This window comes from Corvus cornix, chromosome 9 (genome assembly GCF_000738735.6).
Source record: "Corvus cornix cornix isolate S_Up_H32 chromosome 9, ASM73873v5, whole genome shotgun sequence".
Lineage (NCBI taxonomy): Eukaryota > Metazoa > Chordata > Aves > Passeriformes > Corvidae > Corvus > Corvus cornix.
Window position 1 is genome coordinate 23,687,588 of NC_046339.1, and position 15,015 is coordinate 23,702,602.

The 15,015-nt window shown below is 55.2% G+C and overlaps 1 protein-coding gene across 1 annotated transcript; it reads left to right on the forward strand.

The window, feature by feature from the left end:
• The first annotated feature begins 12,588 nt into the window (after positions 1-12,588).
• On the forward strand, positions 12,589-14,331 carry SOX14 (SRY-box transcription factor 14). Its single transcript, XM_019292870.2, has 2 exons — positions 12,589-12,870; positions 13,024-14,331. Exons 1-2 carry the CDS (start codon positions 12,599-12,601, stop codon positions 13,319-13,321), a joined length of 570 nt encoding a protein of 189 aa, XP_019148415.2. The 5' UTR covers positions 12,589-12,598; the 3' UTR covers positions 13,322-14,331.
• Positions 14,332-15,015: the final 684 nt, after the last annotated feature.

The window sequence follows — 15,015 nt, forward strand, 5'->3', positions numbered from 1 at the left end:
CTGGCACCTCCCCATAGCCTGACACGTGGATCCTCCCCTCGAGGCTCTGGAGTTGCTGTGCTGTTTCCCCGTCCCAGGCAGTTTGGATTGGCAGCTCCAGCCGTGGCTGCTGCTGTCTGGGGCTGCTCCTTTTCACTTCAGTGGCACTGAGCTATTCGGAGCGGCCGGGACCTGCCCATGCCATCCACACCTTCCCCAGACACCGGTGGGAGTGGGAGGGTTTTACAAAGGTGGTTGGTGCCACCAGCCCCACGCTGGGTTGGGGAAATTGCTGCCTTGTCACACCAGGATGTTGGGCATGACCTTCTGCAGGCCCCCATTGCTTCTGCCTTTATTTGAGCTGTGATGCCAAAATGTTGTGGCTCGAGTGTTTTAGAGCTTTTATTTTCCCTAAAAGCACCTTTAAGTAGATAAACACTGCTATCCCCACTACAGTCCCTGAATTTCACCCTAATTTGGGTTTGCAGCTGTTCCCTCTTCCTTTCCTTTTTTTTTTTTTTCTCTTTTTTGAGGCGTGATTTATTGCTGATTTCAAAATGTGGAATATCGGTAAAGCCATTCTATTTTAAATGGAAAATTTCCCGCAGAGAAGCATTCCTGGTTTGCAAGGGAAACAGAAAATGCATTTGCATCCTTGAAAAATTCCTGTATTAGAATAAAAAAACCTTCCAAGGGAATAGGACTCGAGACAAATATTGTGCAGCTGCAACAGAAAAATGGAAACGGGCAGGGTTTTTGCAATCCATTTTCATAGATTCATGGAATGTTTTGGGTTGGAAGGGACTTAAGATCACCTGGAGCAGATCACATTTTTGCAGTCTTTTTGCTGCCAGGCAGGAGCAGTTCTCACCTGGGGATGTGCCGGGGGGGCTTCCTTCCCATCCCACTTTATCCCTGGACCATTCTGTCCTGAGATCCTGGATTGTGACCCCGGCAGCGCCACGAACCTGACAGGTAACGACTAAAGCATGGCATGACTCAGAGGGAGTCCTTGGGCAGCAATTAAATACACGACCAGGACTGATTAATTGGGAAAGAATCCTTCTCTGTAAACGGAAGAAAACACGGCGCTCCCCGCACGTGTCAGGGCAGCGATGGGATCAGCAGAAGCCTTGGCACAGCCCAGCTGCCTCCCCTCGGGACTCAGCACATCTTCAGCCTTGGGGGAGAACCGTGCTCGGATGCTCCCGAGGGCAGAGGAAGCCACCCAAGAAGGAAGATTCTCTTCTCCTGTTCTTTGGAGTTAGTTTTGGGGACGTGTCACTGAAGAGCAGCGCATGCACAGAAATAAAAGTGCAAAACTTCACTTTATCCCAGTGAATTCCTGCTCAAGCAGAAATTGTTGTCATCCCACGGGGGAAAACTCCGGTGTTAAGATGGGAATAACAGCAAAGAAAAGGACTAAACTACTTATTCCCTCTGCTTTGATTCATTTTGGAGGCTCTCTCCTCCTGTGTCTCTGACTGACGGCAGCGTGAGATGCTGAAGTCGGTTAATTGTTATGGATCCCTGGGGCGTTATTCCAAGCCATGTGAAAGCACCGAAGGGAGCAATAATCACCTGTGATTCTGGTGAGAGAGTTAATCCTATAAAATCGGCGAAATTCCTCCGTTTGAGGAGCACGTGGGACCGGTTTGCTCGTCTGCAGTGAACCTTCCTCATGCCGAGGGGTCAGATGGAGTCCTTTGGGCTGGGGGGGGGGCTCGTCTCTCGGAAACTGCTCCGCTGGGATTTAGGGACGCCAGTGGCTAGAGAAGCGGATGACAGCGGCAGAAGGAGGCCGTGAGAGACTCGTAACGCGGCCGCTCGTGTCACTGCGGCCGGAAGGGAGGCACTGAGCTGACTGATGCTAAATTCCCTTGATCCTGGTAAAACGGGCCAGGGGCAACTCCTTTGGTCTAAAAACTCCATGTCTCTGCCTGGGCAGGGGCCGCGGAGACCAAAGGGCCGAGCTGAACCCATCCCTGGCTGGGAGCGGACAGGATGGCACGGCCTGGGTAGGGCGGTGGGGAGCCCCTCTGGTGGGCCTGAGGGATCTCTTGGTCATCACAAACCTGTGGATGGCAGCAGAGCTGGAGCAGCAGAGGGAAATGAAGATGTTTCTTTCGGGTTTACCGCCCGGGCGGTGCTTGGCTGGATGGAGCAGCCCGATCTGTGCCATCAAGCAGCGCTTCCCAGGGGAGGGAGGTGATCGGGGGAGTTATCTGCGTGCCCCAGGGAGTGGGAAAAGTCAGTGCTGTGCACAAAGCGCTCATTCTTCCTCCTTGCCCTGCCAGTGAGCAGCTGCTGATTAAATCCCTTTTCAGAGGGGAGAGTTACAAGGCTCCTACAGCTTTCCCCAGCAGAGACCTCTGTGCTCTCCCTGTGTTTGCATTCTCGCATCGGCCTCTGCCCACTGAATAACAGCGGTAATTGGATGTGTTTAAATAGCACTGCTCACTATTGTTTGCCCAGTAATCAGACACGTCTCCCTTTCCCTGGAACCTGAGCGCCACGTGCCGCAGAGGAAGGGCGGCCACAGCTCCTCCTCCTCCTCCTCCTCCTCTCCTCCCACCTGCATCTCCTCACCTCTCCAGGCTGCCCAAGCTGGGCGTGCGCGGATTGTATTTGGGCGGTAGCAAGTTTTCCCTCTCTCCGTAGCCAGCGGAACGCTGGAATTGCACCAGGGCAACCTCGTTCTGTCTGCTGGGGCGGGAATTGCCTGTGGAGGCAAAGGGCTCGAGCAGAGGAGATGGGGCCGATCCACGGCTTCCCATGGGCAGAGTCTGGGCCTGTGACAGGAGGGAACAAAACGGTCTTCGTGCATCTTCCCAGGAATGTTCTGGCGGGCAGTGGAGGACAATTTCCAGGTGTGACGAGTCTTGGAGGTGCACGGGCAGCACTGGCTGGCTGCCGTGAAAGCTCGGATATGGGATGCACTGGTGGATACCAACATGCCTGAGGGTCAGAGCGGCCTCGGCGAGGACCACCATCCCCACAGGGGTCATGGTCTGTGTTGGAGCAGCCCCATTTGTAGGAGGAGCAGGGGATTCCTGCCTGCTGGAGCAGGTTTGTGCCGAGCATCTCTGCGGTCCTTCCTCTTTCTCCCATGGCTCGTTAAAAAGGAAGGGGAAAAAACACCAATCGGTCTCAGAAGCAGCAGCCAAGGACCTGAATCACCACCGAGATGTAGATACCTGGCCAGTAACGAGCCTTCGGCCACCCGCCTTTGCCTGAGCTGTGCCACGGCTCCTTATCATGACTAATAGACACACTTGCAGAAATCAGAATCTATTTCCAAGTGATTCATGAGCGGGTAGGAAAAGGGGGGGGGGGGACGACGACAACAGACTAAATACACCTGGTAATTTATTTGCTATGAATAATTTGAACAGCCCGGAATGACGGAGATATCTCAGTTATTTATCCTGGGGGAGAAATTTGCAGGTGCTGCAGACTGGGTGTGATCCAGAGCAGGCCCTGCCTTTAACGTTTGCCTCCCCTGCCCCAGTGCAAAGCTCTATGGCCATGTTTGGAACGAGATACAAGGCAATTTCCATCCAAGCCTTTCATTAATTGCCCTTCCTGGAATCTCCTGCCGGCTAAACTGTTCCCCACAGAATCCCTGGCTCCAGGGTTAGGAAAGGGTTACTGAGCGCGCCTCCCCGTTTGGGCTGGGTGGGTGGAAATAGCGTTGGCTTTCATCTGCAAACCTCGTAAAGCACAAGCAGCTGCTTGAGGGAGATGGGTGCCTTGTAAATCAGCGCAAGGGATAAAGAACGGAGCGGCCGCATCGCTTCGTGGGCACCGAGCCATCCCAATCCCTGTCCCCGAGGAATCCCGGCTGTGCCCCGCAGCCTTTGCCCTCACGTGGCTCCTGGGGAGCTCCCGCGGCAGTTTTGGGCCGAGGTTGTTGAAGTTGTTCCTTGAGTCATTTCTGGAGGCCGTGCTGTGCCAGAGGCGTTAATGCGAGCAGCTCACGTTTAGTGTCACCAAACTGTAACTGTGGGGTTTTGTCTTCTGCCACCACCGGCCTGAAATGCGTTTCATTATTTCTGGTGTTAAAATTCAGAGAGGTTTTTTTTTTTTTCTTTCCCCCCTCATCAAATATCTTTGTATTTGTTTCCAGAAACAAATGATTAGCATTAGTATTCATTAGTATTCGTGTTAACAATTGATAAAGGGCCCACTACTGTAGTATCTGTGCATAGCACACAAAATTCAATTAAAAATATAATAATTTCCTCAAGCCATGATCATGCAATCTGTACCATCCCCCAAAGTTGGTTCCTGAGACTTCCCCCAAAGTTTCCTGTGGAGGGAGGGATCTGTTTGCCAGGCAAGAAGGGCCCTGAGTCAGGGATGTGGTGGTTGAAGGAGCAGGACCAGGCTGGGGAGGGCAGGAGAGGGCATGTCCAGCACAAACCAGGAATGCCTTTGGAAGCTCCAGCTCTGCTCCCAGCCCTCATGCCAGTCCTGCAGCAGCACTGGTGGATCTCAGCCAGGCTACAACCCCCGCCAAAGGGGATCTCCAAATGGCTCCAAGGATTTGGGACTTCTCCATCCTAATGTTTGCTGCCTCCATCCCTCTGAGTCTGGCACGATGTTTCCCTCTCTCCTGGCTCTCCAGACTTGTTTCCCAGCGTTGCTGGGCAGGAGGTCACTCCCATGCCCAAGGAGGGTGCTGGGGACCACTGCATGGCTGGAGACCGCAGTCCTGCTACTCCCTCTGAGGAATGGCTTCTGCAGGCCTGCAGAGGACACCAGGGGCTCTTCCCCTTAGTGCCGGGGACCCACTGCTGGCTCCCCACAAGACCACGATCTCTGCCAGGGTGTTTGGCTCCCAGCTGACACCTCAGAGCAAACCCAGCCTCTACACAAAGTGTACGTGCAGCACGGGGACACCTTCCCTGCTCGAGGAGCTCTGTTCTGCTGCACCTCTGAGGGCAGTTCCCGGACAGGGAGGAGCTTTGCTCCAAGATGCCACCACAAACATCTGGCAAGAAACAAAAGACATCTCAGAGGCATCTGGGCTCCTGTAAACAGTGTTTGCGTGGAAGCTGTTGCCTTTTCAGACTCTTTGGGTGGATACTGTGTGCCCTGTGGTTTTCCTAGAGCTGGCTCGCTCGGTGAGGTCAGTGGCAGGGCTGAGTTTTCCCTGAACAGCAGCACCGAGTGGCTGCTCAGACCTGGGTTCAACCCAAAGCTGTGTTTGCACACGGGCTCGGTTCTGCCCACAGCGTCGGATCCTTCGGTGTGCTTTGCACAGGCTTCAGAGGGTACCAGGCTTGAGGCAGGAGAGCATCTGTCACTTCTGGTTGTCTCTTACTGCCATGGAGCAGAGGAAAACACGGAGCATCTCTTACAGCTGTGGTTCTTCTCCAGAAATCCAGGGCCATGCTTAAATCCTAGGTGCTCTGGAGCTTTTCCAGATCACTTTGGACCACACGACAAACAACTTCCCCAGGATTATAGCAGTCAGCCATTGGTGGTCCTGGGAGCTCCCAGGATTCCCATTATCCTAGGAATGTGTCATGGGGAAGAAATGGCCTTCAGTGCTTAAAACACCCCAATCCACCCCTGGAACTTCACCCTGAGAACAGTGGTGGGAGTAGTGAGGAGAGGTCTGGAGACCTTTCGATAGGATAAATTGGCTGTTCATCAGATCTTTGACAGGTCTCACGTGCTACCTTCTCACAGGCTTTGTGTTTCTGCCACATCAGGGTCTGTGAGAAGAGCAGGGAAGACACTTTACGGTTCTTGTATGGTTTGGTTCATTCAGGTGGGGAGCTTGACTGTGCTGAGGGCCTGGCTGTGTTTGAGCGGGCAGGTGTTCCACGAGAGGGGCCACACTGACCAAACAGGGCACTTTGGACAGAAAAACCCTCCTCCACCTTGGGCATGATGCTGACAGATCCAAAATAAATGGAGTGGATGTGAATTTAGACACCCTTCACTAAAACAGCAGATGGTTCTGAAGCTCCAGCACCACGACACTCAGAGACATCGGTGGTGGCTGCTTTTAAACATCATTGGTCTCATTCAGATATCCAAATGCAAAATGTGCTACTGGGGGACAAGACACGGATTTGCAGGAACCTGAGCCTTTGAACTGATGTTGAGAGTCACACATATCACTAGAAGGAGTATTTTCTTCTGCCCATTGGCATCGTGGCCAGATCTCCACTGCTCATGTTATTGAACAAGACAATATTTTAGGTGTATCCTCTGTCTGCAGAACACAGAGCTGGTCATGTCTGCCTGAGCACCACGTGCTTTCCACGGGCTTCTTTCATGTCAGCCACCCAGAGAAAAGCTACTCCAGAGCTCACCTGACACACCAAACCCAGCAGGGCACTTCCCTTCTTACCCTGAGCTTTTCTTCCAGCTTTGGACTTGTGTTTCTCCACACCTGATGTGTGGCTGGGAGCAATCCCATTCCAGAGCTCAATCCCTGCCCAGGGAGGATGGTTGGATCAGAGGGAGCAATCCCATTCCAGAGCTCCATCCCAGCCCAGGATCAGAGGGAGCAATCCCATTCCAGAGCTCCATCCCAGCGCAGGGAGGACAGCTGGATCAGAGGGAGCAATCCCATTCCAGAGCTCCATCCCAGCCCAGGATCAGAGGGAGCAATCCCATTCCAGAGCTCCATCCCAGCCAGGGAGGATGGCTGGATCAGAGAGAGCAATCCCATTCCAGAGCTCCATCCCAGCCAGGGAGGATGGCTGGATCAGAGGGAGCAATCCCATTCCAGAGCTCCATCCCAGCGCAGGGAGGACAGCTGGATCAGAGGGAGCAATCCCAATCCAGAGCTCCATCCCAGCCCAGGATCAGAGGGAGCAATCCCAATCCAGAGCTCCATCCCAGCGCAGGGAGGATGGCTGGATCAGAGGGAGCAATCCCAATCCAGAGCTCCATCCCAGCCCAGGATCAGAGGGAGCAATCCCATTCCAGAGCTCCATCCCAGCCAGGGAGGATGGCTGGATCAGAGAGAGCAATCCCAATCCAGAGCTCCATCCCAGCCAGGGAGAATGGCTGGATCAGAGGGAGCAATCCCATTCCAGAGCTCCATCCCAGCCAGGGAGAATGGCTGGATCAGAGAGAGCAATCCCATTCCAGAGCTCCATCCCAGCCCAGGATCAGAGAGAGCAATCCCATTCCAGAGCTCCATCCCAGCCCAGGATCAGAGAGAGCAATCCCAATCCAGAGCTCCAGGCCAGGATCAGAGGGAGCAATCCCATTCCAGAGCTCCATCCCAGCCCAGGGAGGACGGCTGGATCAGAGGGAGCAATCCCATTCCAGAGCTCCATCCCAGCCCAGGGAGGACGGCTGGATCACGGCGATGAAGCCGTCAGCCTCCCCAGGAGCGGAGGCGGGGCAGTGCCAGAGATAAACAGTTCAGCCTTGGCACTTTTCTTGAAAGTTGTTGCTTCTATTTCAGAGCTCGTGTGCCTGAAAACCTGTCGGGTTTTTTTTTCCCTGACTGTATCAGTTGGTCTAATAAAAGATACTGCCTCTCCTTACAAGCCTGCTCTGCACTCGTGAGCTCAGGTCGTTTATCCTTCCCTTCATGCCGCTGACAATGACTGAGGCTCCCTGGCCATACAATATCTGGGAAGTCAATGCCGTGTCAAGCCCCCGGGTTTACATCCATGGCCGTGGTGAATGCACTCATTTACTGGAGAGACTCGTCAGCTCTGCCTCCTGCTGCTGCTGCTGCAGGGAAAGCAAAATCCAGGGGGGGCTCCAGGGACCCTTGCCTGGGCAGGTGGGCTGATGCACCCATGGGGTTCTGCAGCATGGGAGGGGAATGCCAGTGGGTTCCCACCAGGCATTTCTCACTCTGGGAAGGATGAACGACTCTTCAGCCACTCATTGTTTAACTGCTGAAGTTGCTAAGGGAAGGCCTCAGGAGGTGGCACGGAGGTGGCACTGCCTCAGGAGCCTCCAGCACGGTGGTTCCCAGAGACTCTTTGGGGAGTCCATGGAGTCCAAGCTGCTGCCTGATTCCTGGGAGAAGTTTTGGTGCTCTCTGCCACAGCGTGGTGTCCTCCACAGTGACAGCAATGTCACCCCAAGAGGCTGCTGGCCTGGCTGCACTCTCATTGCTCACTGCAGCACTTCCACACAGCGACACACAGAGAACTGGGGGTGTGGGAGAGACAGAGGGAAGAAGAGTTTCACAGTGAGGATGGCCCTGGCACAGGTTGCCCAGAAAGGTGGTGGACACCCCATTCTTGGAAACATTCGAGTTGGGTGGGACTCAGAGCAACATGCTCTAGTGGAAGGTGTTCCTGCTCATCGCAAAGTGCTTGGACTCGACCTTCAAAGGTCCCTTCCAGCCCAAACCCTTCTATGATTCTGTGATTCCATAACTGTGCTGAATTTGATGCTCTGGGAAGGCTGATGTAATTCAAGGCATATTTTTCCTGTCAGGCATTGCACTGGCTCACTGATCAGGACCTTCACCCCGGTGAAGAGTGCTGGACCTACCCACAGAGCCAGCAGGGCACAGGTTTCCCAGCACTGGTGGCTCCCCAGGGTGATCGGCCACACCACAGGGTTGTCACCTGCAGGAAGCCTGATCCAGGAGGGAAATCCCCCCAAATATCCATCACTTTCCTCATCAACAGCAAGCCACAAAAATAAATGGTGCTGCAAAAGAGCAGCAGTGGACAGATCACCTGTGAGGAATGAGATCTAAATGCACCGAGCACAGGGGTGGGGTGGGATCAGGTAGGGTCACACACGGATAAAACGAACAGGACAAAAATTAGGTCTGGAAAGGGCTGTAAACTTCTGCCTCAGGTCATAAACCAGGTCCTAATGCGCGGGGAATCTTTAGTTTTGAAGCAAGTTATTCTCCAGCTCTCTCCCACGGAACGTGGTGCCTTCCCAGGGAGCATCTCCTGTTGGCCAGCGAGAGCAAGCAGCTCGCGGGATGATCCAATCTGCCACATCGATCACTGCTCCCCTCTTCTGTCAGGGATGTGCAGGGCAGCGACCTGCTCCATTAAATCTCTCCGTGCAGGAGGCTGGATCCCTGTAACTGTTTATAGCTGGAGTCAAAAAAATGCTTCTTTTCCAGGGTTGGGGGGATGAAATTGAGCAAGAAACACAGTAAAAACGCAAAAAGAATAACCTGTAAGTATCTGGTCTGTTCTGCACAGTATCTGTGAACACATCAGTGCTACTGCCCGGATGAGCTGCTCTGTGCATATATTTTCCATATATCTCTCCCAGAAAATATTATTTGATGGCATGTGATTAAAAGGGTCTTTTTTTAATATGTGGCACACGCATAACGAAATGTATGTGTGCACTTGCATGTAAAATAACCAGATATGAGGGAAAAGCAGGAATATAACCATCCCTGGCGATGCCTGCTGGGATTCTGTGCACGGAGCTAATTCTGGGTATTTGGAAAAAGCATTCCTGGCGGTGGGAATCTCACCAGGTCCCGCAGAACAGCAAGCGGGACCTGTGTCCTCAGTGCTTCTGAAAGCCCCAGAAACCTGGAAGTCTTTCCAAAACGGGCTTCCTTCAATTAAAAATCAATTAAAAATCCCCTCCCTTTCCCAAGCGCCTGAAGCATTAAAAAAAAAAAAAAAGTTATTTGAAGATCCATTATTTCCTAAATAAAGTTTGGATCGGGGGTATTTTCAAATTCTAGGTGCTCTTCACCTCTCACTTTTGGCAGCTGCAAGCCCAACCGTGATTCCTGCGAGGAGGAGGAGGAGGCTGAAGGCAGAAATACGGCTCTATTTATGCTGATACTGGATCTCGGGCTACATGATCTCATCTAATTTAAAGTTACTCCAAATGAACTATCTCCAAGAATATATTTTTAATGTTTTCCTATCAGGCCGTTCTTATCTCTCTGCATTACCATGATATCATTCAGGAATAATAATCGCACCATTAGTTTTGGTGTCTAAACAAGCTGGTGAGGAGGAACGGATTTCAGTCACCGCCCTGGAAATTGCTGCTCTCCCCGAGAAAAAACCCCCAACCCCAAAAAAGGGTACAAAGTTTATAAAATCCAACCCCGGGGGACGTGCTACTGCAACAGATGCCCTTCCAGGACAAAGGATTTAGGGGGAAAATGGAAGTACTTAAGTATTTAAGGATGGAAGCGTTGGAATCTCGAAGGAAATCTTTCTTTTCCTATTTTTTTTTTTTTTCCTTCTAGCGGGGGCATTTATGGGATGTAAATGAACAAACCGGAGCCCGAATTGCCCCGAGCTGATGGAGCGTGTGTGCTGCAGCACGGCGAGGAAGCAGCCAATGAAAGCCGGGCTGCCGATTTTTTATCATTAATATTGCGAAGCAACATTAGCTGATTGGAAAGACTTTTCGGGAGCAGGCAGAGCCTGCGAGCCATCGCTACCTCCCGAACGATTTGCTACCCGGATTTTTGAGAACGACGCCCGGCTCCTCTCGTTTAATCTTGGCGGGGGGTGACGAGCGATACAATTTCTCCCCCTCCTTCGAAGAATTTGAAAAGAAACAATAAAAGCGACGGGAATTTTGTGTTTTAACCGTCGGAGGGGAAAGCACACGGTGCTGAGGAGAGGGGAGAGGGGCAGCGGCTCCAGGAGAATTTTCCCCGCAGATATTGAGCGCGGCAGCTCCGCGGGCTGCCGATAGCGCTGTTTCCACGCAAAAAGTGGGGTAAAAAAGAAGTTTCCGCGCCTGCACCGTACCACGGCCACGGCCAAACCCGCGGGTGCCTGTCGGGGCGAGCAGCGCTCGGGTACCCCAGCCCCGGCCCGTGGCGAGCGTCCAGCCGGGCCGCCGGGCCCACGCGTGGCACGGAGGTCCCCGAGAAGGGGCCACATCGCAGGCGACCCTGGCGGGGCAGCTGGGGGAAGGGGCCGCCTGCACCCACTTTTTTTTGTTTGCGGGTCCCATATGAGCATCAGCGGTTGCTGGGGGTGGGGAGAAGCTCGGGGGATCCCGCGTGGGAGGGGGGCAGATTTCCCTGAGGAAGATGCGGTGCCGGAGCGGGAGGGTCCCGCCCGGGGAGGTCCCGCCCGCCGCCCCCGCTCTGGGCAAGGGGGTCCTGGCGCGGGCTGCGAAATTCGCGGCGCATTTCTGGGCGCAACGAAAAAAAGCCGCTGGGACAGAGCCGGCGGCGGCAGAGCCAAAGCCTCGGGCGCTGCCGGCCCCGTCCGGGTGAGCGGACTCCAAATCTTTCGCCCCTTTCTTCTTCTTCTTCCTCCTCCTCTTCATCTTCCTCGTCCTCCCCGGCTCCGCACGCACAGGGCTCTGCCGGGAAATGAAAGTCATTTATTGCGAAGAAGGAGGAAATAAGGGCGAAGGCTGTTTATTCTATTAATAATATTATTTGGGGGGTTGGGGGGGGGGAGCCGAGAGCCCCGCAGGAGCGGCGGCCCGGCACGGAGCGGCCCGCGGCGGCGGCTCCCCCCGGGCAGGAGGCGAAGTTTCGGGCGGAGAGGCGCGGGGGGACCCCGGAGGAGCCGGGCCGGCCGCCCCCCGCCCGTCCCGGGAGCACCCCCCGTCATCTCGTTTCCTTCCCCGGTCGCTGTCGGACGCGGGCGGGCGGGGGCAGGGGGCGGCCCGGGGGAGCCTTTTCGGAGCAGGTTTGTTAACCAAAGCAGGTGCTAAAAACCAATAAGCCCGGAACAAACGCGGTCCCCCTCGGGAGCCGGGACAATTGTTTCCATTTAATAAATATTTTCCCCACGGGCGTTTCGCGGGAGGCAGGCAATTATTCAAAGCAAGCCGGGACGCGGGCCGGCTCCCGGGGTTAAGCGGGGCTGCGGAGCGGGGAAGGCGGGGGTTGGGGAAGCGGGAGAGCGGTCGGGAGCGCGGGGAAGGCGGGGGCAGCGGGGGGAAGCGGGACAGCGGTGGGCGCACGGCGGAGCGCAGCGCTCGCAGCCCCGACGGCGGCGGCGGAGCCTGGAGGGCGCTGGGAGCGGCCCCGCTCCGCACACCCCCGGGATGGGGGAGGATGAAGAAGATGGGGACGACCCCCTTCGCCTTCCCCCTTCCTCCACAGCTGCTATTAGCGCAGCGGCTGACAAAAGCCTTCCTTTTAATCCGCGCGTTGGAAGGCGGGGGGGGGGGAGGGAAGTGGGGGGGTCCTCCTGTCCCCCTCCTTCCTTCCTTCCTCCTCCCTCCGCTGTCCCCTCCCCTCCTCTTCCTCTCGCCCTTCCTCTCTCCCTCTCTTTTTAAGCGGGCCCCCTCCGCGCTGATTGGGCGCCCGGCCGCGCTGTGACCGCCCTGCCGCTATGTCAGCCTGCCCGCCGCAGCCCCGCGCCTTTGAACTGCCCCGCACCGCCCCGCGTCCCACCGCCGGCCCGGTGCTGCGCCCGGCGGCTCCCCGCCCGCCTAGTGCCCGCCGGGCCCCGCGGGCCTCCGCTCCGCGCCGCTCCGCGCTGCTCCGCGCCCCGCCCCGGCACGGCTCCCGCCGGGGACGGCCTTGGCGGAGGATCTGTGATGATCAGCTGAGCCCGCTCCTGCCGCTCCTCCGGCTCCTCCGGCCTTCTCCTGCCTTTCCTCCTCCTCCTCGTCGTCCTGCCGCCGCCGTCCGGCGCCCCGAGCCGCCGCGCCGCGCCCCGCAGAGCCGCCCGCCCGCCCGCCCGGCCGAAGCATGTCCAAGCCCAGCGACCACATCAAGCGCCCCATGAACGCCTTCATGGTGTGGTCCCGTGGCCAACGGCGCAAGATGGCCCAGGAGAACCCCAAAATGCACAACTCGGAGATTAGCAAGCGGCTGGGCGCGGAGTGGAAGTTGCTCTCCGAGGCGGAGAAGCGCCCGTACATCGACGAGGCCAAGCGGCTGCGGGCGCAGCACATGAAGGAGCATCCCGACTACAAGTACCGGCCGCGGCGCAAGCCCAAGAACCTGCTGAAAAAGGACAGGTATGTCTTCCCTTTGCCTTACCTCGGGGAAACCGATCCCTTAAAGGCCGCCGGGCTTCCCGTGGGGGCCACTGACTCGCTGCTGAGCTCCCCGGAGAAGGCCAGGGCTTTCCTGCCTCCCACCTCAGCACCTTACTCCTTACTTGACCCCAGCCAGTTCAGCTCCAGCGCCATTCAGAAGATGACTGAGGTTCCTCACACCTTAGCCACCAGCACCCTGCCCTACGCCTCCACCTTGGGATACCAGAACGGGGCGTTCGGCAGCTTGAGCTGCCCCAGCCAACACACCCACACTCACCCCTCGCCAACTAACCCGGGCTATGTCGTGCCATGTAACTGTACCGCTTGGTCGGCTTCCAGTTTGCAACCTCCAGTTGCCTACATATTATTCCCAGGCATGACCAAGACTGGGATAGACCCCTATTCTTCAGCACACGCGACTGCCATGTAACACCCACCCACCCACACCCCCACAGGCGTGTGTGTGTGCGTGTGTCCCCCACCCCGGCTGGCAGCTGGAACTGGGATTCCTCCGTGTGTGCATGTACATAAAACCTGCAGGAGCAAAAGGCCACCCGAACCAGGACTCTGCCGCCCGCCGCCGGGCCGGGACAGACGCGGACGCTGCCTCGGAGATGCTCTCGCCTAAAGCTCGCCCCGAGAGCTGGCCCCTGGCTCGGTTGGGATCTGCAATCGCCGGGGCAGATAGGAGCCCGGCACTTGTAAGAGTTGTAAATGTGTTTAAAAACAGAAAAGAAAAGCGAACCTTGAACTGGCCTTTCGGGACAAAGCGGGGAGGAAAAGGGAAAAAGACAAAAAAAAAAAAAAAAAAAAAAAAAAGAGAGAGGCGGTTTCGATTTTTATTTATTCTCTTAATGTCTATGAGTTCTCCAGGGTCTCTTGTCACTTGGACTTGACTTTGGGAAGTCCCGGTCTTACTCTGATTTTATTCTTTTTTTTTCCCTCGTTGTTTTCCTTTTGCACATTGAAAGACGAGATCAGCTGTGTTATATATATATAAATATATATATATTTTGCCACCACGTACTACTAGGTAAAATTGCTTTTCATGTCAGAAAAAAGGTTCTTCAAAGTTAAAAAAGAAAAAAAAAAGAAAAAAAAGACGGGAGAAACATTTATATTTAAAACATATGATAGTGTTTGCTTAATTTAAAACAGATAGTCCTTAAATTTGTGTGATCCAGTGAGACTAGATCTAAGTTTACTTTAGACAGAGCGTCAGGTATGAAGTCAGGCAGTAGAATTGTAAAAAAAATTAATACTACTACTACTAATAATAACGAAAAACCGAATAAAAACCGATGGCAATTTAAATATGTTTTCACAATGTCTTGGGCAAGAAGAAACAGAAACTAAGATGTATCCGGCAGGATTTTACCTCGTTAAACCTTTTCATTTGTTGAACAAAGACGTTTTGAATAAAGACAATCTGTCATCAAACGAGGCAAGTGCGTGGTGTGAGTGCGGGGACGCAGCCCCGCGTCCCACCCCGGGGCTTGCGGACGCTGCGACCCCCGCCCGCAGCCCCCGGCTCTCCCCGTGCCGACCCCGAGCCCCGCGGGCCGGGGCCGCTCTGGAGCCGTGCCGTGCCGTGCCGTGCCGGGCTCCGCTCGGAGCCCGTCGGGGAAACGCGGCCGCGGGCGGAGAAAACTTGCGAAAAGACGGGATGGAGCGGAGAGAAACCGAGGGGCTGCGGGGGGGCTGCTTCCCCCCCGCCCCGCCCCTCGTCCCGTCCCGTCGGGGAACCGGGTTTGTCCGAGTTGCCTCCGCGGCGTTGAAGTTTTAGCGGTGCGAGGGAATATTTGGAGCGGAGAGGGGAGCGGTGGCGGTGCTGGAAGGGGGTGGTTTGGAATCAGCATCTTGTCCGGATCAATTAGCGATGTTTGGGGGGCTCTTCCCTCGGCGGAGGGAGGGAGTCGGTGGACAGAGATGACGGGAAGGAGGAAGAGGCAGAGGATCCGTCTGGAGGGGCTGAATAGCCGGAGCGCCGCGTGTTTGGATGCGCTTTGCTCATTAAGTGCTCTTTGGAGACCGATGTTAGAATTAAACGGCGTAACACAATTAACATACATGGGGCTTGAATGGGAGGGTAAGCGGGGGAAGAATAGATAGATAAATAAATGA

Bases quoted from the DNA above. Each gene is read 5' to 3' on its own strand.
- SOX14 (XM_019292870.2), top strand. From the start codon at position 12,599: ATGTCCAAGCCCAGCGACCACATCAAGCGCCCCATGAACGCCTTCATG. The intron at 12,871-13,023 runs GTATGTCTTCCC...ACTTGACCCCAG, and splicing joins AACCTGCTGAAAAAGGACAG to CCAGTTCAGCTCCAGCGCCA.